Here is a 25505-nt window from a genome sequence, read left to right as displayed (position 1 = left end):
GTCCCAGTAAACCAGGAGCCTGGAACATAATGGAAGGCAGATGTGATTGACTTTAATCACACCTGTGTTCAACTGATATATCTGCTGTGAAAAATTGTGTACATACAGTGAGTGGTGGTGTACTGGAGTGCATTATATTGAATGGTGTTCCTAATATTTTGTCCACTCCATTAACATACATGAGGGCAAAATATTAGGAACACCATTCAGTATAATGCACGCCAGTACACCACCACCTCAATAATAAACATAAAGGTAGAATCATTTGACAATGTCAAAGACTGAAAATGTACAAGCTTTGTAAATGTAGGATTTATGGCAGAGCTGTTTTATTGGATTGCTCAGATTTACCTAATAAAGTATCTGCTGTGAAAAGACAAGTCTATACTGGCCACAAGACATTAATTCAGGCTCAAGCTTCAGGGTAGACAGTGAAAGCCTAACTATAGATAAAAGGGAAGCCTCTGGGCTTACTTCAGGCACACTCTCTCCAAGCCAAGGATGTAATAACTTACTACATCCTTGGCTCGGAGAGTGTGCCTGAAGTAAGCCCAGAGGCTTCCCTTTATCTATAGTTGACCAGTTTAACTTCTAGAGCACTTTGCATACTACTTTGACCGTGAGCACTTGGTATTTCTTATTGTTGCTTTTGAAAAATCTAAAGAAATTGGGTCATAGGCTGCTCCACTATGCATTAACAGGTATCTGCACTTACATTAAACATTACAACACAACCAGAACTTAAGCTGCTTTAACTCAATGTGAAGCTCAACTCAACCTCAGATCATTAGTCATCTCCAGTCTTGTATTTTACATTTGTCCATGTGGTGTTAGCAAGTCAGTAGCATGCAAATAAGTTAAATAAAAAAGTAGAAACTACAGCGCTTTTAAGAAACAGTTTTATTGCATTCAAAGTTTTCACATTTAAAAAAAATTTGCTCTTCAAATTAAGGCAGCATTTACTTTGGATTGTGAAGATCTTTCAGCTCCTGCAAAGAGATGTGAAAGGTTTAAAAAAAAAAAAAAATATATAGATTTTTGGCATGAAAAGTATTTAAAATGTACATGATAGAGTTCCCACCTTTTATGCCCCAGGGAAGATGATTAACTTTGGACACTCTGACATAGCGAGCCGGTGGGTGGAAGGCAGGCCGCATCATGACAGGTCCTCTGGTTGGTCTTTTGGTAGCAGGTGTAGTTTTAACTGCTGCAGTGGGCTCAATGGAAGGCAAACCTACAGTACAGAGACAGCAGAAATGCTTAACATTCATTATGATGAGTGATGACGGGGCACATCTAGCTGGTGAACCTCCTACAGTACCTTCTGTGGACTGCGTAGTGTGGATAATGCGACCAATACCGGCTGCATCAGACTCAAACCTGTACACCGAGAACAGACGATAGAGCCCGGCCAGAGGATATGTACACTGTATAGTCACCCTGCAACACAAGTGGACAACTTTAAGAAAAATACTATGTACTACTAAAAGTTTGGTAGCTGATGAAGGAGGCAAATAATTCACAAAAAGGAGGAGGGGAGGTACACACCTCTCCATAGTGTTGTCAGAAACTGCCTTGTTATTGAGGAACTTCTTGCTGTAGAAAATCTCATTTTGATACGTCACATTTTCCTTGTTAAGCTGAGGATGGAAAAAGTGCATGTGGTGATAAATGTAGATATGACATTCAGATTAGTGATAAGTTACTTCAGCAGATTAGTCATCTCTGTTCAGTCAGAGTAGGGAAGTCTACAGGAAAGATTAAAGCATGAGAATAGTTTAAATTAGTACTACCTTGACTATGGATCCACAGCTGTTGAGTGGAAAAGAGAAGAGCGCCCTGGTGCTGTCAGCCTCTTTGGGTCCACAGTATTTGTCTATGAGGTTGGCTCTAGCAGGGATCCCTCCACTTGGGACGGCCAGAGACAAGTCAGCCACCACAGTCATCCTCCCGTCAGGAGAACACACTAGAGAAAGAAAGCATTTTACACGAGTCAGCTATACCAAAGACTTGATCCACCCTTATAGTAAAGACAGTTCTTACCAATGAGTTCATTAGTCGTGAATGGACAAGTCTTGGCAGCAGAAGTCAGGACCTCTGATGTTTCATGATCCCGCACAAGGATCTCAAAAGTGCCAGAAAATCCCTTCAGAGTGAAGTCCTACAAAAGACACCAATCAGTTATTGATCTCAATCTTATCTATTAGTATCTTACAGAGTTGACACTTCCAGTAACTCATTTCCTCATCTTACCTTGTACTCATAGCCTTGAGTGAAGAGCGGCACTTTGAGCAGCAGACTCTGGCTATTATTGCTCATGATGTAGCCGTGCTGCGCTGCCAGCTCTGATGTGAGAGGGTCTGAGCCGATGCTGATGTCCCACAGGTAGTCAAAAGGCCGGTGGTCCAGTCTGAAGCTGATCCCAGTCTCAGAACAGACAGCGTCGAAGGTTGGAGGAGCTGTCAAATACAGAGCAATGAGTAACTCTGCTCCATGCACAAACAGGATTGATCAAATCTTGATTTAAGGTTAGTGACTTACAGACGTCTGTTAATGCCATGACTGATGTGAGGTGGTAATAAGGCTCATTCTCAGGCTGAACGGTCAATGTGTAGTTGATGTTCAACTGATGCTGCATAGCTGCATCTTCTTTGGAGAACTAGAAGACAGAAAATATAGATCCTACTGAGCAAAGCAGGATGAAGTTACCATGTATAAACCAGAATGACCTCTGAGAACACAACTCAAATAATTCAAAAGACCTTTACCTGCTGTATGACGACAGGATCGTCAAAAGGCACCTTCAGAGTGTAGCCATGGGTGTTGTTGGGTTGAACCACTTTTGAGATGGTGTAGGTGCTTGTATTTGTAAGTGGCAGTGTACATTCATGTCCATTCAGCTGAACAGCAACCAACTCAACATCTTCAGGGACATCTCCGAGGTAGATGGTGAACATGTGTTCCTCAAAAACTGTTCTGTTTTCAGTAAAAACAAGGCGTGGCAGCAGGGGAGTGGCCAGTGACCTGTGAAAGCGAACTCTGGTCTCTGCATGATCCTCATCCACCAAGATTTGTTCCAAGTAGAGATTAAAAACGTAGAACTCATGGAGGTCACCAGTCACAAAGCTCTGCAGAAGACACATGAATTACTGACAAGCTAAACATGCTGAATCAAATAAATCATATTAGCCGCTGTAAGAATTTCCCACCTATACATATCCAAAATGACACCCATTTGCAAGAATCTCATTCTCATCTGCTGCAAATGTTAATATTGATGCATTAATGTGATGAAATTCTAGTCTACTAGTTTCCTCACTCCCAGCATACCCCTGGTATCCCAGGATGCGCTTGTTTTAAAATCCAACCCCAATATCCAAAGTTAACATGAAACATGGCTGTTATAGAAGCAAGATGCTCTCAGAGTCATTTAATTAGACTTATGTAACGTTTTGGCAAGTTGAGCATCTAATTAGTGTTTGCAGTCATCTTAGGTTTTTCTGGGATCTGGCCAAGGGTTTCTGAATTTCTGCAGCTTACTGCCAAACAATTTCTCTACCAGTGACCATTAATTATTTCCACAACTTTGTCCCAGTTTTTAGAGTTTGAATGCTTCTGATGCTGCACTGTAATTTAAATGCTCATGTGTATCTGCCCTTCAAGATTCTCTACATATTGTGTTAAACCTTCTCACTTTTCTGTATCCTCCTTCAGCATTATAGGGGATGCTGATATGGACTGTGCTGTTGTGCTTCTCCATAATGTAGCCTCTCTCCTCTGCAGCCGCCTGTTCCATAAGTTCACCATTTAGTCCGATATTGACATGCGTGCTAACAAGACCAGGGTACAGCGCCTCAGGTGTGTCCAAAACCACGTAGCCGCTGTCATTATAAGTCCCTTCATCTGTTGAGGAGAGATGAATTACATCTTCACCCATTAAGAAGTGAAAACAAGTTCTAGATTGTAATACTGACGCGTGGAGCAAGCAGCCACCAGGTCGATCATGAGGACAACCCAGCTTTGTCTGGAGAACAGAGTTGCATGGACCACCTCTACTGGCACACCATTCACCTGGAAAGAGACTCAAAATTAAAGCCTGCTTTTGACTAAATGCTTTTACATTGAAGGCATTTGTGCTCCAAGTTCTGCGTCAGTGGTGTACCGTAGTGCTGAATGAGTCAGGTTGTCCATACGGCGTACGAAATACAAGCCTTCCATCTGTCAGGTCAAACACGTTGCCCTGCTTGCGAGCTTCAGAGAGGTTCATTGGTGGTAACTGCTCTTCTGCCCTCTGGAACATCACCTGCCAATCTGATGTGGTGGAGCTATGAGCCTGGACAGAAATTTAAAGTCTTTAAAAAGTAGCTATGCAAAAAGTGAGAAATTCATTCAATTGTGATTTGACACATACAGGTTTAAGAGTATTCCAGTCATCTTTCTTTGTCCCAGTTGGACAGGTGACTTCACTCCTCACAGACACCTGCAGAGACGCCAGAACTTAAACATCTGAAATCGATCTATTTCATTATACAAGATGGACCCAAGCTTACCTCCATGTAGTTGACCTCACAGGTAACCTCTCTGGGAGACCAGGGGAGAGATGGAGAACAGGTCTTGTTCAAAGAATAAGTGGCCTTCTGCCCTTCATGGGTTGCAAGCAGGTTGAAGTTGAATGTGAACACTTCATCATCCTGGAAGACAGAAGAATTGATGTTGGATCAGACAAGTCAGAATTGCAACCCCAGATAACTGTAGTGTTTGTTCATCCCCACAGTCATTTAGTTTGTGAAGGTATATTTTCTTATTTAATTCATGTTTTATATACACCACTTGTACATACTTTGTTGTCAGTGTGGCAGCTGAAGTAAGAGGCTCGGAGCTCCACATGACCCGGTTGAGGGAGAACACTGACACTGTAGCCACACTTTACTGCATACTGCTCAGTGACGGGGTACGCACCTGTTCTATCTGGAAGAGAAGTCACGTTAGTTATGTAGTTCAATTTATTCCAAACCTGCTTGTGAAGAGTACAGTTAGTGCTGTAACGGGACTAAACTGAGCTGAAAAAGCAAGATGACAAAAGGAGAATATTTGCTTGATTGAAGGGATGCTTGTCAGTGTAATCATGTGGAATATGGTTAGACAAAAATACTTTAGTTCCACATGTCAAATGTTTAACCTTGCTTTAGATAGTGAAAACATTTATATAACAGCATATTGAAGCTGTGCATGACTTACCAACAGCCTCAAAGTGAGGTTCATCCCCAGTGAACGAGAGATCAACAGCTATCATGAAGTAACGATCACGACACTCCATATGAAGAACTCCTGAAATTAACAAACAAGTTTATGTTTGCCTGGATGCTAATTAATGCAGGTGTGTGTTTAAGGAAATATTTTAATTCTTACCATCAGGAATATAATCACATTTTGCAGTTGCCAACACTGACAGGAGTAAGGTCACACTGCAAGACAAAAGTATATATAAAAATCACAAACAAGATAGCTGCACCAATCCTAAAGGTTTTTAAGTTACCCCCAAAACGCCTTACCCGATGTAAAACCCAAAAGCCATAGCCACTGATGTGTTGGCAGTGTCTAACGCTAGCCTGAATGCTAGCAAACTACACTTGCTAACCAACACAAGCTAAGACAAACCACTAGCTTGGTATATCCTGGCCAAACTGGCAGCACTGTGCTGTCTCCTACAGCAGCTTTTATAAGTCAAGTTCTTGATCCATGAGGGTGGAAAGGAGGACAATTCTAACCTCATCAGCTGCAACTGATTGCTAATGAGCCACACACGTGTGTAACACCTGAGGGCCTCTGATTGGTCAGTGAAGAACTGAACTTATAAAAGCTGTTGTAGCAGACATCATAATGTGGTGCCAGTTTGGCCAGGATATACCACGCAAGTGGTTCACCTCAGCTTGTGTTGGGTAGCAGGTGTAGTTTGCTAGCAGTCAGGCTAGCTTTAGACACTGCCAACACATCAGTGGCTATGGCTTTTGGGGTTTACCTTGGGTAAGATGTTTTGAGGGTAATTTACAAGTGATTAGTGTTGGTGCAGCTATCTTGCTTGTGATTTTTATATATATATACTTTTGTCTTGCAGTGTGACCTTACTTGTGTCAGTGTGGGCTACTGCAAAATGTGATAATTTTCCTGATGGTAAGAATCAAAATGTCTGCTTAAACACACACACATGCAATAATTATAACCCAGGCAAACCTGAACTTGTTCATCATTTTAGGAGTTCTTCATATGGAGTGTCGTGAGCGTTACTTCATGATAGCTGTTGATCTCTCGTTCACTGGGGATGAACCTCACTTTGAGGCTGTTGGTAAGTCCTGCACAGCTTCATCAATCACCAATCTGTCACTACACTGACAACTAGGAATTAGTGTAGTTGAAAGTGCACACTTACTTGCTATATTTCTGCTTCAGCTACATCCAGCAGACCTGAAAGAAACACAAAGCATTTCGCCAAATAAGGGATGCAAAAACAATGTTTGGGATAAATGTTGAAACATGTTGAGACTCTACTGTGACATATCTTCTAGATGAGACAGGCTTGTACCCCATCACTGAGCAGTATGCAGCAGAGTGTGGCTACAGTGTCAGTGTTTGCTATCTAAAGGGGCAAGTGGAGCTCCGAGCCTCTTACTTCAGCTGTCACACTGACAACGAGGTATGTAAGGGAAGTGGCATATAAGAGTCTTTGAATATATCTACACAAACTAAATGACTGGTGAGAAACAAAACACTACAGCCCTCTGTGGTTGCAATTCTCACTTGTCTGATACAACATCAATTCTTCTGTCTTCCAGGATGATGAAGTGTTCACATTCAACTTCAACCTGCTTGCAACTCATGAAGGACAGAAGGCCACTTATTCTTTGAACAAGACCTGTTCTCCATCTCTCCCCTGGTCTACCAGAGAGGTTACCTGTGAGGTCAACTACATGGAGGTATGCAGGGTTACATCTTAACATTTTATTGAGACTGGTTTCAGATGCTCGCTAACTCTGATTTCTTTGCAGGTGTCTGTGAGGAGTGACGTTGCCTGTCCAACCGGGACAAAGAAAGATGACTGGGATGCTGCTGTCCAAACTGTGTGGTCAATCTTGCCCTCTAGAGAACTGGAAAATGTGATGTATATTCACTTTAAACATATACAATTGCTGTTTTAAATGTCAATATCCTGTGTACTCTTTCCAGGCCTATGCTTCAGCCACTTCAGATTGGCAGGTGATGTTCCAGAAAGAAGAGCAGGAGCTGATGCCCATGAACCTAACTGAAGCTCATGAAAAGCACTATGCATTTGACCTGACAGATGGAAGGCTTGTATTTCGTACGCCGTATGGACAACCTGACTCATTCAGCACTACGGTAAGCCACTGATGCAGAACTTGAAGGACAAATGCCTTCAATGTAAAAGCATTTAGTAAAAAGCAGGCTTTGATTTTGAGTCTCTCTCCAGGTGAATGGTGTGCCAGTAGAGGTGGTCCATGCAACTCTGTTCTCCAGACAAAGCTGGGTTGTCCTCATGGTCGACCTGGTGGCTGCTTGCTCAATGCGTCAGTATTACAATCTAACTTGCTGCAGTTTACTATGAACAGGTTAAGATGTAGTAATATTCTCTTAACAGACGAAGGATCATATGATGATGGATACATGATGTGGGAGACTCCCGAGGTCCTGCACCCGCTGGTGTCTGATCTACATGACACGCAGGTTAACATCGGAGTTGTTGGTGAACTTGTCGAGGAGCCGGTTGCAGAGGAGAGAGGCTACGTTGTGGAGAAGCACAACAGCACAGTCCAGATCAGCATCCCCTATAACGCTGAAGGAGGATACAGGAAGGTGAGAAGGCTCTGTTGCCGGTAAAGACTGCGGTCTTGGGAAAACTCAAAATGCATCAGGAATACATTTACAGGAGATGTATAAACTATGTACTTTTTGATCTGGAAGCACACAGTACTTGGGCTTAAAAAACCTGATGTTAATCTTTTTCAGAGCTTTGTGGCTGGCGACCTCTACGAGTACTACATCTTTATTCTCTACTTGGAGCAAATCTCAGCGAATGAGGATCATGTAGACACCAGACTCCGCTCTCACAGGATACTGACCACTCCCCTGCTGCCACGCCCTGTTTTTACTGAAAACAGTAGGTCTAGTTACAACCCACTTTGCCAAGTTAATGTAACCATAATCTCAACTGATTTTTCTTATTTCAGAAACAGTGGTGGAGGAACACATGTTCACCGTCTACCTCGGAGATGTCCCTGAAGATGTTGAGTTGGTTGCTGTTCAGCTGAATGGACATGAATGTACACTGCCACTTACAAATACAAGCACCTACACCATCTCAAAAGTGGTTCAACCCAACAACACCCATGGCTACACACTGAAGGTGCCTTTTGACGATCCTGTCGTCATACAGCAGGTAAAGGTCTTTTGAATTATTTGAGTTGTGTTCTCAGAGGTCATTCTGGTTTATACATGGTAACTTCATCCTGCTTTGCTCAGTAGGATCTCTATTTTCTGTCTTCTAGTTCTCCAAAGAAGATGCAGCTATGCAGCATCAGTTGAACATCAACTACACATTGACCGTTCAGCCTGAGAATGAGCCTTTTTACCACCTCACATCAGTCATGGCATTAACAGACGTCTGTAAGTCACTAACCTGAAATCAAGATTTGGTCAATCCTGTTTGTGCATGGAGCAGAGTTACTCATTGCTCTGTATTTGACAGCTCCTCCAACCTTCGACGCTGTCTGTTCTGAGACTGGGATCAGCTTCAGACTGGACCACCGGCCTTTTGACTACCTGTGGGACATCAGCATCGGCTCAGACCCTCTCACATCAGAGCTGGCAGCGCAGCACGGCTACATCATGAGCAATGATAGCCAGAGTCTGCTGCTCAAAGTGCCGCTCTTCACTCAAGGCTATGAGTACAAGGTAAGATGAGGAAATGAGTTACTGGAAGTGTCAACTCTGTAAGATACTAATAGATAAGATTGAGATCAATAACTGATTGGTGTCTTTTGTAGGACTTCACTCTGAAGGGATTTTCTGGCACTTTTGAGATCCTTGTGCGGGATCATGAAACATCAGAGGTCCAGATTTCTGCTGTCAAGACTTGTCCATTCACAACTAATGAACTCATTGGTAAGAACTGTCTTTACTATAAGGGTGGATCAAGTCTTTGGTATAGCTGACTCATGTAAAATGCTTTCTTTCTCTAGTGTGTTCAACTGACGGGAGGATGACTGTGGTGGCTGACTTGTCTCTGGCCGTCCCAAGTGGAGGGATCCCTGCTAGAGCCAACCTCGTAGACAAATACTGTGGACCCAAAGAGGCCGACAGCACCAGGGCGCTCTTCTCTTTTCCACTCAACAGCTGTGGATCCATAGTCAAGGTAATGCCACTCTTAACTAATGAATCGTTTCACCAGTATAAACACTGAATTCCACTTAAAATACATTTACACCTGGCAACGTGGACGTGGTCGCACCTGGAATGTGTTTTTTCTCTCCAGCTTGGAAGGGAGTATGTGACCTACGAGAACGAGATTTTCTTCAGCAAGAAGTTCCGTGCTGTGAAAAATCCATCAGATCCCAGCGCTGGCACTGACAGGTGTGTATCTTCAACCAGCCCTTGTGGTTATTTATCCCTCCTGAACTAGACATATGGCAAATATTATTTCCTCTTCTGTTGCAGGGTGACTATACAGTGTACGTATCCTCTAGCTGGGCTCTATCGCCTCTTCTCAGTGTACAGGTTTGAGTCTGACACAGCCGGTGTTGGCCGCATTTTGCATTCTGCGCGCCCTGCTGAAGGTAGGTGGTTTAATGGTCCAAATACATGAACCCATGTAACTCAACAAGTCTCACGCTGACAATCTGTCTGGTCATTATGATCTAGGTCCACAGAGTCCCACTGTTGAGCCCACTACAGTGCTTCAAACACCAGTGTCCACTACCAGACGCACCAGAAGACCTGTCTCTATACGACCTGGGTATTACGCTCCTGCTCAGTACATCAAAGTATCCAGCTTTCTAAAGAATCTCTCAAAGAAAGGTCAGTACTTAATCAGTTAAGACTTTGTCAAAATTGACAGAAAGATGTCAAAACTTTTTTTTATTCTCTTCACAGGAGCTAAAGGATCATCACAAGTCAAAGTAAATACTGCCTCATATTGAAGGAATGTGACACGGTTTTAAATGAATGTAATTAAAGTTGTCTTTAAAATGAACAGACTTGTCTTTCTTACACTTGAACAAACAATGTGACAAAGTTGAGTATCTCTTACAACACAATGGAGGAATTAAGAACTGAATATTAACTTTGGATTATACCGAGTAACTTCAGTTCAGGTTTACACTTGCAACACATGAGAGCCTGCATTAACTACCAACTGTTACTACACCTTGTAAAGATGGTGCATAATCTTTGAGCTACCAGGTTAAACTTAGCTTAAGGGCTAAGATTTCTCCCTGGTGACTAAAATGTACCATTTGGCATCTGTTAAGATGATGCTCCTGGTTGAGGTCTTTACAGGAATCATTGGACACATGACTGTCAATGGCCATAAAGCAGTGACCAGAGTTCCCAAGTGGAAAAATCTGACAAGTTAAGTTACTGAGCCCTGGATGTCTTAATGAGTGCAGAAGTTAAGGTGTGCACAGTCCCACCCAAGTCATAAAACCACCATAATGAGTGGAACTGCCATGTTATACTGTAACCATAGGGTTACTAAGGCTGTGAAAAGTAGACCTCCTCTACAGCAGGTGACAAGTTATAATGTAAGGCTCAGGTACTGCAGCAATACTACAAATGTACTGAGGTGGATATGTTTCCAGGCAACCCACAATGTAGATATCCTTGAGTGGTGTTTTAAAAATTAGTCTGTTACAATGTAGTCTAAAAAGTTTGGGTTTGTGATAAGGACATACAAAAAAAATTGTCTTAAACCCTTACTGGGCACAATAGCTCTGTTTCTCTGGCTCCATTCTCAGATCTGGAGTATTTAATTTAGCTGAATTGGATCCATCCATATACTGTCTGGCTCATAGACAAGGCTTTAAGTTCACCTTTCACTGATGCTGTAATTGTAAACAAAGACTGCATTTATACCTCAAATGGAAGCAGGCGCAGGGAGCTAATTTCAAATTCTGTGATGGCTCTTTGTGACTGGTAAGTAGACTTTAAAGTCCTCTCAGGGTCTCTCCCAATAATATTTGCAAGTAGTCAAGTGGCTACTTGTGTGATGTACTTCTGGTTACTCTCACAGTGCCCAAGTACCTGTTAAGACCACAAGAGTGTAGAGGTTTTATCAGAGCTCACTGGGACACTGTTGATCAGCTGGACCAGACTGTACATGGCCCAATTGAGCTCCTTTAATCTGTTGAAGTGTGGGACCAACCAAACAGTATTTCAGTCAGATGACGGTAAAAAAAACACACATTGAGGAGCTGAGAGGAGAAATACAAAGCAATTAAATCAAGTTATCTAGAAGAAAAGTTTAATTTAGGCTACATAGACATAATACAATATCATTTTGAATGATTTCTAACTTTAAGAATGGAAAACATTTCTCAATATTTGATAAGATTTATCTTGACAGTGTCAGATACAGATGGGTGACAAACTAAAGGAAAAACCTGAGATGAGTGGAGAAACATAACAAATGCAGATGCTTCCACACAGGTGCACTGCATGGTACAATTAAGCACTTAACATCCTATCATGCCCTGTGGCATGTATAAAAATGCTGAGCAGGCCCAGTTGATTTGGATTTTGTATCAAGATGGCAAGAGGAAAAGATCTTAAAGGGTTCATTGTTAGGGCACGGATGACAGGAGCTTCAGTTACAAAGACTGCTCAACTGGCTAGTGTCACGAACAGTCTATTGACAGTTACATAGAGAGGGATATTATAGTAGGGTTGCAGTGCATAAACCCCTCATTAAAGATAATTGCACATGAGATTTGTTGCAGAGTAGTGCAAAAACTGTAGGCACTGGCCTATAGAGATGTGGAAATAAGTGATATGGTCAGATGAGTCATCCTTCATATTTTCGACAAGTGGGCAAGTGCATGTGTGGTGGTCACCAAGAGAACAGTACAGGTCTGAATGCTTGACCCTACAGGGAGGGGAATCTAGTGACTGTTATGCATTGGGCATTTTGCTGGCATGGTTTGGATCCACTTGTCCCCTTAGAGGAAAGTGTTACTGCAAGTCAATTAAAAAAAAAAAAAAAAAAAAAAAAAAAAACCATGCTTTCTGTGAGTGATATCAGCTACTCAACCTAGAACTCAAGGGGGTTTGTTCATGTAGTGTTGGTTCAAATATAAGACAAGTCTGTTCATTTTAAAGACAACTTTAATTACATTCATTTAAAACCGTGTCACATTCCTTCAATATGAGGCAGTATTTACTTTGACTTGTGATGATCCTTTAGCTCCTGTGAAGAGAATAAAAAAAAGTTTTGACATCTTTCTGTCAATTTTGACAAAGTCTTAACTGATTAAGTACTGACCTTTCTTTGAGAGATTCTTTAGAAAGCTGGATACTTTGATGTACTGAGCAGGAGCGTAATACCCAGGTCGTATAGAGACAGGTCTTCTGGTGCGTCTGGTAGTGGACACTGGTGTTTGAAGCACTGTAGTGGGCTCAACAGTGGGACTCTGTGGACCTAGATCATAATGACCAGACAGATTGTCAGCGTGAGACTTGTTGAGTTACATGGGTTCATGTATTTGGACCATTAAACCACCTACCTTCAGCAGGGCGCGCAGAATGCAAAATGCGGCCAACACCGGCTGTGTCAGACTCAAACCTGTACACTGAGAAGAGGCGATAGAGCCCAGCTAGAGGATACGTACACTGTATAGTCACCCTGCAACAGAAGAGGAAATAATATTTGCCATATGTCTAGTTCAGGAGGGATAAATAACCACAAGGGCTGGTTGAAGATACACACCTGTCAGTGCCAGCGCTGGGATCTGATGGATTTTTCACAGCACGGAACTTCTTGCTGAAGAAAATCTCGTTCTCGTAGGTCACATACTCCCTTCCAAGCTGGAGAGAAAAAACACATTCCAGGTGCGACCACGTCCACGTTGCCAGGTGTAAATGTATTTTAAGTGGAATTCAGTGTTTATACTGGTGAAACGATTCATTAGTTAAGAGTGGCATTACCTTGACTATGGATCCACAGCTGTTGAGTGGAAAAGAGAAGAGCGCCCTGGTGCTGTCGGCCTCTTTGGGTCCACAGTATTTGTCTACGAGGTTGGCTCTAGCAGGGATCCCTCCACTTGGGACGGCCAGAGACAAGTCAGCCACCACAGTCATCCTCCCGTCAGTTGAACACACTAGAGAAAGAAAGCATTTTACATGAGTCAGCTATACCAAAGACTTGATCCACCCTTATAGTAAAGACAGTTCTTACCAATGAGTTCATTAGTTGTGAATGGACAAGTCTTGACAGCAGAAATCTGGACCTCTGATGTTTCATGATCCCGCACAAGGATCTCAAAAGTGCCAGAAAATCCCTTCAGAGTGAAGTCCTACAAAAGACACCAATCAGTTATTGATCTCAATCTTATCTATTAGTATCTTACAGAGTTGACACTTCCAGTAACTCATTTCCTCATCTTACCTTGTACTCATAGCCTTGAGTGAAGAGCGGCACTTTGAGCAGCAGACTCTGGCTATCATTGCTCATGATGTAGCCGTGCTGCGCTGCCAGCTCTGATGTGAGAGGGTCTGAGCCGATGCTGATGTCCCACAGGTAGTCAAAAGGCCGGTGGTCCAGTCTGAAGCTGATCCCAGTCTCAGAACAGACAGCGTCGAAGGTTGGAGGAGCTGTCAAATACAGAGCAATGAGTAACTCTGCTCCATGCACAAACAGGATTGACCAAATCTTGATTTCAGGTTAGTGACTTACAGACGTCTGTTAATGCCATGACTGATGTGAGGTGGTAAAAAGGCTCATTCTCAGGCTGAACGGTCAATGTGTAGTTGATGTTCAACTGATGCTGCATAGCTGCATCTTCTTTGGAGAACTAGAAGACAGAAAATAGAGATCCTACTGAGCAAAGCAGGATGAAGTTACCATGTATAAACCAGAATGACCTCTGAGAACACAACTCAAATAATTCAAAAGACCTTTACCTGCTGTATGACGACAGGATCGTCAAAAGGCACCTTCAGTGTGTAGCCATGGGTGTTGTTGGGTTGAACCACTTTTGAGATGGTGTAGGTGCTTGTATTTGTAAGTGGCAGTGTACATTCATGTCCATTCAGCTGAACAGCAACCAACTCAACATCTTCAGGGACATCTCCGAGGTAGACGGTGAACATGTGTTCCTCCACCACTGTTTCTGAAATAAGAAAAATCAGTTGAGATTATGGTTACATTAACTTGGCAAAGTGGGTTGTAACTAGACCTACTGTTTTCAGTAAAAACAGGGCGTGGCAGCAGGGGAGTGGTCAGTATCCTGTGAGAGCGGAGTCTGGTGTCTACATGATCCTCATTCGCTGAGATTTGCTCCAAGTAGAGAATAAAGATGTAGTACTCGTAGAGGTCGCCAGCCACAAAGCTCTGAAAAAGATTAACATCAGGTTTTTTAAGCCCAAGTACTGTGTGCTTCCAGATCAAAAAGTACATAGTTTATACATCTCCTGTAAATGTATTCCTGATGCATTTTGAGTTTTCCCAAGACCGCAGTCTTTACCGGCAACAGAGCCTTCTCACCTTCCTGTATCCTCCTTCAGCGTTATAGGGGATGCTGATCTGGACTGTGCTGTTGTGCTTCTCCACAACGTAGCCTCTCTCCTCTGCAACCGGCTCCTCGACAAGTTCACCAACAACTCCGATGTTAACCTGCGTGTCATGTAGATCAGACACCAGCGGGTGCAGGACCTCGGGAGTCTCCCACATCATGTATCCATCATCATATGATCCTTCGTCTGTTAAGAGAATATTACTACATCTTAACCTGTTCATAGTAAACTGCAGCAAGTTAGATTGTAATACTGACGCATTGAGCAAGCAGCCACCAGGTCGACCATGAGGACAACCCAGCTTTGTCTGGAGAACAGAGTTGCATGGACCACCTCTACTGGCACACCATTCACCTGGAGAGAGACTCAAAATCAAAGCCTGCTTTTGACTAAATGCTTTTACATTGAAGGCATTTGTCCTTCAAGTTCTGCATCAGTGGTTTACCGTAGTGCTGAATGAGTCAGGTTGTCCATACGGCGTACGAAATACAAGCCTTCCATCTGTCAGGTCGAACACATAGCCCTGATTTCGAGCTTCAGAGAGGTTCATGGGCATCAGCTGCTCCCCTGCTTTCTGCAACATCACTTGCCAATCTGAGGTGGCAGAGGCATAAGCCTAGAAGGTAGTAATGATTGTAAGCAGTTGCACTTGATTGGATTCCAGCTATACATAAGATTATAGGTCAGAAAAATCAGCAGTACTCAAGTTCAAACATACAGGTTTAAGAGCAGCATTCCAGTCATTTTCTTTTTCTTTCTCAGATGGACAGGTGACTTCACTCCTCACAGACACCTGCAGAGACGCCAGAACTTAAACATCTGAAATCGATCTATTTCATTATACAAGATGGACCCAAGTTTACCTCCATGTAGTTGACCTCACAGGTAACCTCTCTGGGAGACCAAGGGAGAGATGGAGAACAGGTCTTGTTAAAAGAATAAGTGGCCTTCTGTCCTTCATGGGTTGCAAGCAGGTTGAAGTTGAATGTGAACACTTCATCATCCTGGAAGACAGAAGAATTGATGTATCAGACAAGTCAGAATTGCAACCCCAGATAACTGTAGTGTTTGTTCATCCCCACAGTCATTTAGTTTGTGAAGATATATTTTCTTGTTCCATTCATGTTTTATATACACCATTTTTACATACTTTGTTGTCAGTGTGACAGCTGAAGTAAGAGGCTCGGAGCACCACGTAACTCTTTCGATGGCAAACATTGATACTGTAGCCACACTCTGCTGCATACTGCTCAGTGATGGGGTACACACCTGTCTCATCTAGAAGAGAAATCATATTTATGAAGCCCAATGTGTCCCTACACCCATTATTAAAAGAGCTTCACTTTCAGACCACATTGTGGTGACTTTATTGATTAGATGCTTGATTTCAGCTGTGCAGGACTTACCAACAGCCTCAAAGTCAGGCTCATCCCCAGTGAAGGAAAGATCAACAGCTATCATGAAGTAACGATCACGACACTCCATATGATGAACTCCTAAAATTAACCAAACAAACAAAACAAAAGAGGTCAAAATGGATCATAATGATTAGTCATTGTAAGCTTCTGAGCAGACATTTTAAGTCTCACCATTAGAAATAACAGCACATTTTGCAGTTGCCAACACTGACAGGAGTAAGGTCACACTGCAAGACAAAAGTATATATAAAAATCACAAGCAAGATAACTGCACCAATCCTAATGACTTGTAAATTACCCTCAAAGCATCTTACCCAAGGTAAACCCCAAAAGCCATAGCCACTGATGTGTTGGCAGTGTCTAAAGCTAGCCTGACTGCTAGCAAACTACACCTGCTACCCAACACAAGCTGAGGTGATCCACTTGCTTGGTATATCCTGGCCAAACTGGCACCACATTTTGATGTCTGCTACAACAGCTTTTATAAGTCCAGTTCTTCACTGACCAATCAGAGGCCCTCAGGTGTTACACACACATGTAGCTCATTAGCTATCAAGCCATCTTTCAATCAGTTGACCTTTTCACCTCAGACATTTTGACTTGTGACAGCAGGAAAAGCACTGGTATTAGCAAATATTAACAATGGATTGCTTCCATGTTGGTGTCTAAAGGAGCATGTTAGTGAGCTAGTTAGATGTCAGCACCCTCAAAATGAGACACCAGTGAATTAAGACATTATTCAAGTAATTCTGCCTTTGCTTCTCCTGCTATGACATGTTTAAATGTCTGCCGTGAAAAAGGTTAATTACAGCTCAATCGTCAGGTTTAGGTTTCTCACCAGTCCACCTTCATTAAAACATTAAAAAGTCTCTATTCTCTATTTCAGTAGGAGATACTTGAAGTATTAAGATGATCAGTAGACAATGCCATTTTAAGTCATCTTTAATGAACACCTAACAAATCACAGCACTGAATACATTTTTACAAAAGGAAACAATAATTTTTCATTACATTTCTCATACTTTGTAAGCCTTGTAAAGGGTAAAGACAAATGTAAGTAACAAACAACAAAGACAATACAGTCAAAAAATAAATTAATTAAATAAAATGGTGTTCATTTGTTTCATTTACAGGTCCAGTATGCAGAAACCCACATGCAGATCATCAGTAGCAGCAGTAAGGAGACAAATGTCCACCGGATCCAGACTAAAACTCCAAAAAAGAGACAAGAGGTTAAACATCTTGTTCCTGACACCAACTTAGATGATGGCAAAATATGTACGTAATTGGTCTTCATTATATAAGAAAACTCCACCCAGTCTAGTTTCAATATAAAGTAGATTATGTGTTGATGATGATTTCAATACAGTTTAAACAAAGGTCACAGCAACTCTACACTACCTAGATCACGTTGTTGATGTCCCTCCAAATTCACCCTCTGTTTTGTTTGACCTGATTGGGGTGCAAAATTATAAATCACACATTTACATAAATATGTATAAAAAAAAATCAGATGACAAATGATTTAAATGCTGCAAGCTCTACACACACAAGCACCTGTGTTTGCAGCTTCCCTGCGAGTGCGTTTGACTGGTGTGGGTGAAAGGTCCGGAGATGAGTTCAAAGGTCGATGGATAGCAAGAATACGGCTGTCGTTTGCTGGGTAGCGACACTGGATAGTCAGCCTGTGGCAAACAAAACTCACATTAGCCTTCATCTGATACAAAGACAGATTGAGTTTAATGTACATTTCTCACCTGTATGGAGAATCTCGGTGTATAACAGGTTCATCCAAAGGCAGAAAATCTTGAGGATAACTTATCTGGTTTTCATAAACCAGGAAGTTTCCCTCAGTCTACAGAAATATGATGAGATGAGAAAACAGGCCAGAAAGCTAAGTTTCTGTGTGAATTTGGACTAATCAAAGTATCTCACAGTTACAGTTGTTCCGCAGGAGTTCAAGCTGAAGTTGAAAAGGGCTCTGGCACTGTCCGTCTCCATAGGAACACAGCTGGGGTCCAATAGGGTGGTTCGGTTGGGTTGGGTAGGTGGGATGGTGTGTGTGGTGTCGACTACTGCCACCATCCGCCCTTCTGGCAAGCATACTGTCAGAAATACACAGAGCATCAAGATATTATAAACTAAATATAAGACAAAGACAAGGTGACAATACTGATGCGACCTTGTAAAACTGAAATAACAGCCACACATTTTTACTTTTTATGCTTCAGTTTGCACTTCTGCTGTGTACCTAGAAGTTCTCGAACAGGAAATGTGCATTTATGGACAAGCCTGTCCTGCACTTTCAGAGACTTTGACTCCACTACTGTCACTTCCACTCCAGCAACAAGACCTCGCAATGTCAGCTCCTGCATGTGGGAAAAAAAGGGACGTGTTTTATTTTCATGGTAATTTAAGTGTCCCTGAGGTGTTAAAATACTCTCTTTGCATGAATATGCTTTTAGAGGCCTGAGGAGTGCTCCTAATCCTTAATTTACTCATTTACTGAATTGAGCACACAGATGGTATCCTTGTATCAGATTAAGTAAGATTAGGCATTAGTAGTTGAGTAAATGGGCGATTAAAAGAAAAACCCAATTAAGTTAAAAGCGCAAGTATCTCCTAATAGTTTTTTGAACCTCTAAATGGTCCCAAAGATGAAATAAAGGTAAATACTGACATGGTGCTAATGTAAAACAAGATCTAGACTGTGGTAATAAGGCAAAACGTTTGGAAAACAGGTTAGAATATTGTAAAAAAAAAAAAAAAAAAAAGATTTATCCACTGGAATAAGAGTAAAAAGGTTTAAAAAAAATCTGTGGAAGAAAGATTGATCACCTCATACTTCATCCCAGAGCTGTAGAGTGGAATCTCCACAGTGAAGTGGTCCACCTCCGCCTCCACTATGAACCCCCCCATCTCCACCAGCTCCCAGTCCAGCCCGTGGGCTCCAAGGAAGAGCTCCCACTGCAGCTCGGCCTGGACCCCGTGGTCCAGCAGCACCAGCAGGCTGCTCTCTGTGCACTTCCCCTCCAGCCTGGGTGAACCTGGTGCTGCAGCCGGGTAGATGGTAACTCATCAGGTGGACATATTAGTGACGCTGACATTTTGTTCTTTAGTTGTTGAGTTTATCCAGATTTTTACAACTGGAACTCATGTTTAGCTCATTAACTACTAATCAGATACTTTACTTTGCATTACTGTTGGCCATTTTCAGATGGATTTCCTCACCTTCTGCATGGCTATTAGTTATATTTCCTGCCAGTACAATATGAAAATCAACATGAAGAGACATTAAACTTGCTTCAGACATCACTGTGAACATTTTTATTTTCATATGTCGAATGATTCTCAGCTGCACTTCAATGCACCAACCTGGAAGACTTTTTAATATCTTCATCACTTTCAATCAATCACTTTAAAACAATTTAACATAGAAAGCAGACTAAAAACTCACTTTGCTGGATTATTGATCTCTGGGGCAAATTTTAAATCTTTGCAATCTTTGATTTTTAAATAAAAATGTTATCCAGAGAAATCTATGGCAGCCTGGAGTTAGAAAGTCAGTCAAATCAAAATTTATCGTATATTTTACAAAATGGTTAGCAGTAATGTAACTTATTAGTTACTTTTAATTAGTAGTTGTTGGGCTGAAACATGCAAGAAGTCACTCACCTGTGTACTCAACACTATGCTCTATGGTGACTTGATGGTAAAACACTTCTCCACTGGGTGAGATGGAGAGAATAAAGGTGATAGAGAGGCTGTACATCTTATGGCCGCCACCTATATACTGGGATTAAATGGAAGCTTGTTTCAGACATATATGATCTTGTGAACATGCTAAAACTGCTCAATATCAGTCAGCCTCACCTCTGGGATTATTCTGGGGTGTGAGAGTGGGAACCTGAGCAGGTAGAAGTGACTCCCGTTGGGGTAGGAGAGCTTGGACACGATGAGGTTTATATCAGTCTGGTGGCTCTGGGTCCATGTTAAAAGGCCACCACCACCCTCTACTGTCACCTTCTGGAGGGAAACATCAGGTGCAAAGGAGCCTAAAGTGACAGAAAAAAATCCCTCTGATAGGACTGAGTCTGTAGAGAGAAAGAGAGACAAAATGATGCTGTTTCTTTTATGTGTGTGGGTGATTTGTCAAAATGCAGCTCTATCCAAAACACGACTGTAATGATTATTTCCCAATTTGGTAGTAACACACATCCTTGAAAATGCCATTTAATGACTTTCTTCTTTATATACATGTGACAAAATGAATCCTTACAGCCCGATGTTTGTATTGTCTGCACTGTAAACAGATACAGGAGCTGCTCTTCTGAGGGTCTGAAAGGATTAAAACTTTAATATACGACCCAACGAGGTCTAAAAAAGCCTTACTGTGGGTGAAGACTGGCGTTTGTGGCATGAGAGGAGTCTTAAGGTGCCGGAAAGAGCGATGCTGTGTGAGAGGCCAGTAGTCGTCCTCCCACTGACTCTTGAAGAATAAATCTACTGACACAGACCGGCTGTACTGTCCCCTCACAACACCACTCTGGAAAAATTACAACAGACAAAGCCATATCAGTCTCCAAGAAATGTTTGCAGTTATAAAGAAATAGAAATTGACTTTATGTCTATATTTTCACTTTTAATAAACAAATGTCCTTCAAGTTCAAATTTATAGCTATTCATCTCTATACAATTGAGCAGAAAGAATATTATTCGTCTCTGGAGCCAAATAAGGACATGACATGGACAATACATATGAAAAAATCAGTGCAACTGCACACAAAATACATAATAAACAAAAAAAAGTATTACAATAAAAAAGCCAAAAACTTCTTTAGAGTAGTGGTTCCGAAAGGGGTCCCTAAAAAAATTTTGCTACACAAAATTATGTTTAGTTTTGTAACTTTTCCTAATTTTCTTACTTTTTTTGTACATATTTCAGCTGTTTGAGGTTCTAAAATCCTTAAAGTGAAAAAGCGACAGAAGAAAATAATCAATTTTTCGGATAAGCTTCATTTTAAGGGTCCAGATTGGGAACCACTGATGTAGAGGAGCCACTGCGTCCAGACAAAACGTACTTGCTGTGTAATATCCATTAATATTCTGCAGTATCTATTATTATTATTATTATTATTATTCTACCTTAATGTGTCCATCTTGGGCTCCTGCAGGAATCCTGACCTCCACTCTCCCCTCCTGCAGACTGATCTTGTATTCTCTCTTTTTAATGTCAGACTCGCTCAGAGCTTCACCGTTCACTCCGACCCTCACACCTCTGTCCCTGAACTGCCCGTGAACCAGCGGAGGGAGGATGTAAGGGACAGTCCACAGCAGGTCAGATTCATCTGCTGTAGCCTCATCTGGGGGTGAAACAGGAGAGGAAAGAGACACACTGTAGAGGAGAGGTGTTGAAGTCGCCAAATAATGTAATACTGATAAACTGTACTAACTCAGAGCGCAGGCAGCGGTGGTGTCAACAGTGAGGAAGCCGCTCTGGAGTTGATACAGGATGGTTGCACTGACAATCTCTAAATCAACTCCCTTTTCCTGTGACAAACAGACAAAAACAACTGTACGTAGCATCCATGAATAAAAACAAAAGCAGATCTCTGACACTAAAAGCAAAGAATGAGATGACTAATGAATACATATCTCATCTCAGCATAGACTATTCACTCTCTGAGTACCTGGACAAAGTATGACAGAGGGGAGGAATAGTGACAGCGGAGAGTGAGACGTGAGCCACGCGGCGAGATGTGGTAGCCCAGAGCAGCAGCCTCAGTCAGGGACAAAACTCTGACCTCCGCTGGCGGCCGATCGGCTCTGTGGAACATCACAGACATCTCTGCAACATCTGCACCCTGTTTAGTGACGAGAGGTGTTTCATCAATTAATTTGACATTAATGAGTATAATTTTAAAAGCCACAGACCAAAACATTAGCAAGAGAAAATCATCATATATGTTCACATATATATGTGTATTAAGAAATGTATACACCCTTGTAGCAACATTTGGTATGAAGACTATGCTTTTGTCTTATTAAAAATGTACAGATATGTATGTATGGAAGTCACTCTTTTACAATTTTAAAAATAAATTGTCATCACATTTAATTCATGGTATCATTTCTTTGTTTTTATAGGATTATTATCTGCTGATTAGCAGACTCGTCTGTTCATTTAGTGTGCTTCTTATTGTCATTTATTAATTATTAGTTTTTGTTGTATTTGTATTTATGAGTACTTTTTTTCTATGTATATACTATAACCATTCACATGCACTTTTTAGTTAGATCCTCTTACATTTACATATTTATACCACATAATGTTTGTGACTGTTGCACTTTTTTTCCTTATTTTGCACATCTGGTTAGATGCCTAACTGCATTTTGTTGTGCTTGTACTTTGTGTAATGACAATAAAGTTGAATCTAAATATAATCTTTTTTCCTTTGTTTTTTTTCTCTTACACTGAAAGGAGGTCTGTTATATAAGCCTCTTCAGCTTCTTGACCTCTCCTGCCACATCTTGTTTTATTTCTATTATCTGGATTTTATACTGTTGTATAAGTGTGCATATAAACTAAAACTACAGACCTACAGCATTATACAGAAATGAATAATTCCCATTGTTTAAGTGATGCTTGCACTGGTGTTTATTGCTATCAGTCAAAATATCAATAGTCCTCCTGGTCCTTATGAGTAAAATGAGCTATCACAGTGTTGTTATGGCGATCCTAGCAACATGTGTGTGAAAGTTTGGTTGTGTCCCATTATACTTAATGGGAAAAGGGGCTTTTAAGAGTTCACTGAATAGCTGCTTGTGTCATTTATTACTTGTGATGTTTTTGTAAACTACTCACATTCTGACACTTGACCCTGTGAAGTCACACAGATTAGATTATGATTTGGTTGGAGTAAACGTTACAGCTGCAATGATTAGTCCATTTATGGTTCGCCAGAAGAATAATCACTGACTATTTTGATAATCGATTCATTGCTTTGAGTCATTTTTTTTTAAGAAAAAAAATTCTGGTTTCTTTAGTCCTCTATGACAGTAAAATGAATATCTTTTGGGTTGTGGACCATTATTTTTGGGGCAAAACAAGACATTTTAGGCTGCATCTTGGACTTTGGGAATTGTTTTTTTCCATTTTCTGACAATTTTAGACCAAACTATTCGATTAATCAAAAAAAGAATGGACGAAAACGCAGTTAAACAACAGAATTCAGTTAGATTTTAAGACTATATGGTCATATCATCACAATACGATTCCCATGAAAGTCGATAAAAGATAAAATTGAATCACTCGGTGATACGGTACAGACAAGCGCTTGACTTTTGCCATTTACTAACCATCTCATTTTTGGATTTAGCGGGCAGAGCAGGTCGCTGAATGGACACCTTGAGAGGAAACACACATGGTTTGATACACTTTCACACATTTACCAAATCTTCTGTCAGTCCCAGCATGTGTGTCAGGAAAAGTCAACCAAACAGGAGGTGGAGAAGTCAGCTTTTCACCTCCATGTAGTTTTCCTCACAGACGATCTCTCTGGTGCTCCACTGCCCATAAAGGGAACAGCGGAGCTGGAAGGGGTATGCTGCCACCGTCCCGTCCGCCTGCCCGTTCACAAACCAGAGACGCAGGTGATAGTCTGAGCCCCTCTGCAGAGAAGAGGTGTGTGGTTAAGATCCTGCAATATATCAAAGCATAAAACTGCAGGATCATCTACCTGGCTGTGGACATGGCAGGCCAGGAAGGAGGCGCGGAACACCAAGTCTCCAATATCATTGATTAGGACAGTGTAGCCACACAGCGAGGCCTCCTGATCAGACAGGAAGTGGAGTCCGTACTGGTCTAGTGACAACAGGGGTTTACAGTGAACTTTTTCTTGGTTAGTAGAGCAGAAAAACAATCATTTCCATCTACCAACATCTTCTCTGCTGCCCAATTTCTGGAGGACACATACCTTCAAAATCAAAACGGATCTTCGAGCCAAGGAAGCCGGACTTGACAGAGAGCCAAAAGTGACGCTCAAGACATTTGATCTGAAATATTCCTGAAATAACAGTATTGAGGATGGCATCAATTCACAACTAAATCCTGAATAAATGTATAATCTCATTGAACTTGAAAATGCATGAAGCTGAGATTAGAAAATGTACACGTTTGGGTAATCGCACTGAAGATTACATACAGTTGGGCTGGGCATGAATTCAGTATTATCACATGTAGCTGTTCTGTCATGATAACATTGAGTTATCGTTTTACATAAGTCAGTAGTCTAAATTAATGATACTGAACAAATTATGACATAAAAATATCAAAATCTTTTTGGTTTTACATCTGTGTGAAGACTTCTGTCTGATGTAATGCATAACAGTGGAACTTTTTACATAAATCTGCTCATTTACATGTAATCTTGCATAAATTTGCCATAACATATCTTACATTGTAAAAACATTCTTGATAATATTGTGAATATTTATCCATATTACCAAGCCCCATACATGCATATCCAAACTAATTATAGTGCAGATCTAATGACTTTTTATTTAATTATGCACCAGACAGTATCACTTTCAGTGCAGTGTTTTCCATATTTCACTGCACCATATCACACTGTTGACCTTCATATCCTCTATATATTTTCAGACAGGGGCTCTCTGATGTAATATAACATTTCCCATGTGGAGGGTTTTTAATAGTCCTGAAATATAAAACTCTGGAAAGTTAATACACTATATTGAAAGAAAAACCTTTTATAAGCGTGGCTGAAGTAATATTCAGTGCTGTTATTTTTGCCTTGAGCCCCCAAAGACCCTCCTGAAGGACCGCAGGAGTCCACTGGGCCTCACTTGTTCCTGTTATGTGTTATGAAACAGTTTATAGAAGCAGTCATGGTTATAGTTACATAACAGCTGATCTTACCTGTCTGCACTGAGCTGCTGTCACACACAGGTGAAGCGAGGAGCAACATCATGCTGGAAGAAATAAATATCAAAGTCAACTGCATGAACTAACACTTGAACCGTGTATTTACTTCTCTATTTGAAACTCACACAGTCAAGATATGGAAACATATTTTTTTCATTTTTCAAGAAGACGCCTGATATCTGTCTCTGATAACGATTTTCAAGCTGTTTACATTTACCGGACATGACGCCATTTTGACAGACTCACCTGCTAATTGAGAAGCTAATTAGCACTGACGTTTGTTTTCTTGATGGACGCCTTCTGCATAAACACAGCTGTGAGGTCACTTATAATCAAACTAAGTATAT

The 25505-nt window shown here is 41.3% G+C and overlaps 4 protein-coding genes across 14 annotated transcripts; 1 reads left to right on the top strand and 3 right to left on the bottom strand.

Moving 5' to 3' along the window:
• Window positions 1–881: 881 nt before the first annotated feature.
• LOC122973432 lies at window positions 882–5718 on the bottom strand. The gene is made up of 18 exons (XM_044340924.1): window positions 5553–5718; window positions 5410–5465; window positions 5239–5328; window positions 4841–4968; window positions 4551–4691; window positions 4412–4480; window positions 4163–4333; window positions 3975–4071; window positions 3695–3903; window positions 2769–3128; window positions 2542–2659; window positions 2254–2459; window positions 2044–2161; window positions 1794–1966; window positions 1549–1640; window positions 1322–1440; window positions 1082–1234; window positions 882–989 (listed from the first exon to the last, which is right to left on the bottom strand). The coding sequence occupies exons 1-18, from the start codon at window positions 5573–5575 to the stop codon at window positions 943–945; spliced, it is 2370 nt and encodes a 789-aa protein (XP_044196859.1). The 5' UTR covers window positions 5576–5718; the 3' UTR covers window positions 882–942.
• Window positions 5719–5875: 157 nt separating this feature from the next.
• Window positions 5876–10261, top strand: LOC122973431. The gene is made up of 19 exons (XM_044340923.1): window positions 5876–6024; window positions 6116–6171; window positions 6254–6343; window positions 6564–6691; window positions 6831–6971; window positions 7044–7115; window positions 7222–7392; window positions 7484–7580; window positions 7652–7866; window positions 8020–8170; window positions 8241–8449; window positions 8559–8676; window positions 8759–8964; window positions 9057–9174; window positions 9252–9424; window positions 9545–9642; window positions 9727–9845; window positions 9931–10086; window positions 10162–10261. The coding sequence occupies exons 1-19, from the start codon at window positions 6002–6004 to the stop codon at window positions 10206–10208; spliced, it is 2388 nt and encodes a 795-aa protein (XP_044196858.1). The 5' UTR covers window positions 5876–6001; the 3' UTR covers window positions 10209–10261.
• Window positions 10262–12372: 2111 nt separating this feature from the next.
• Window positions 12373–16664, bottom strand: LOC122973430. 2 transcript variants are annotated; one of them, XM_044340921.1, is made up of 19 exons: window positions 16529–16664; window positions 16386–16441; window positions 16203–16292; window positions 15947–16074; window positions 15660–15800; window positions 15515–15589; window positions 15242–15412; window positions 15054–15150; window positions 14768–14982; window positions 14464–14614; window positions 14185–14393; window positions 13958–14075; window positions 13670–13875; window positions 13460–13577; window positions 13210–13382; window positions 12992–13089; window positions 12789–12907; window positions 12548–12703; window positions 12373–12472 (listed from the first exon to the last, which is right to left on the bottom strand). In XM_044340921.1, exons 1-19 carry the CDS (start codon window positions 16549–16551, stop codon window positions 12426–12428), a joined length of 2391 nt encoding a protein of 796 aa, XP_044196856.1. In that variant the 5' UTR covers window positions 16552–16664; the 3' UTR covers window positions 12373–12425. The 2 variants fall into 2 exon arrangements, with proteins under 2 accessions (XP_044196856.1, XP_044196857.1); XM_044340922.1 differs by lacking the exon at window positions 16386–16441 and having other exon boundaries at window positions 16529–16656.
• A 476-nt stretch (window positions 16665–17140) lies between these two features.
• LOC122973433 lies at window positions 17141–25503 on the bottom strand. Of its 10 annotated transcripts, none has more exons than XM_044340929.1 (19): window positions 25405–25503; window positions 25153–25205; window positions 24191–24280; window positions 23954–24105; window positions 23742–23885; window positions 23574–23621; window positions 21905–22078; window positions 21668–21764; window positions 21360–21577; window positions 20607–20760; window positions 20088–20308; window positions 19890–20007; window positions 19053–19267; window positions 18466–18583; window positions 18150–18319; window positions 17972–18069; window positions 17772–17899; window positions 17616–17666; window positions 17141–17426 (listed from the first exon to the last, which is right to left on the bottom strand). In XM_044340929.1, the coding sequence occupies exons 2-19, from the start codon at window positions 25202–25204 to the stop codon at window positions 17338–17340; spliced, it is 2337 nt and encodes a 778-aa protein (XP_044196864.1). In that variant the 5' UTR covers window position 25205; window positions 25405–25503; the 3' UTR covers window positions 17141–17337. The 10 variants fall into 10 exon arrangements, with proteins under 10 accessions (XP_044196864.1, XP_044196860.1, XP_044196861.1 ...); XM_044340925.1 differs by lacking the exon at window positions 25405–25503 and adding an exon at window positions 25284–25391; XM_044340926.1 differs by lacking the exon at window positions 25405–25503 and adding an exon at window positions 25284–25391 and having other exon boundaries at window positions 17141–17420.
• Between the last annotated feature and the right edge of the window lie 2 nt (window positions 25504–25505).

This window comes from Thunnus albacares, chromosome 22, assembly GCF_914725855.1.
Source record: "Thunnus albacares chromosome 22, fThuAlb1.1, whole genome shotgun sequence".
Classification (NCBI taxonomy): domain Eukaryota; kingdom Metazoa; phylum Chordata; class Actinopteri; order Scombriformes; family Scombridae; genus Thunnus; species Thunnus albacares.
Note: the sequence above shows the minus strand (reverse complement) of the source record. Positions and strands in the feature narration are given on the sequence as shown.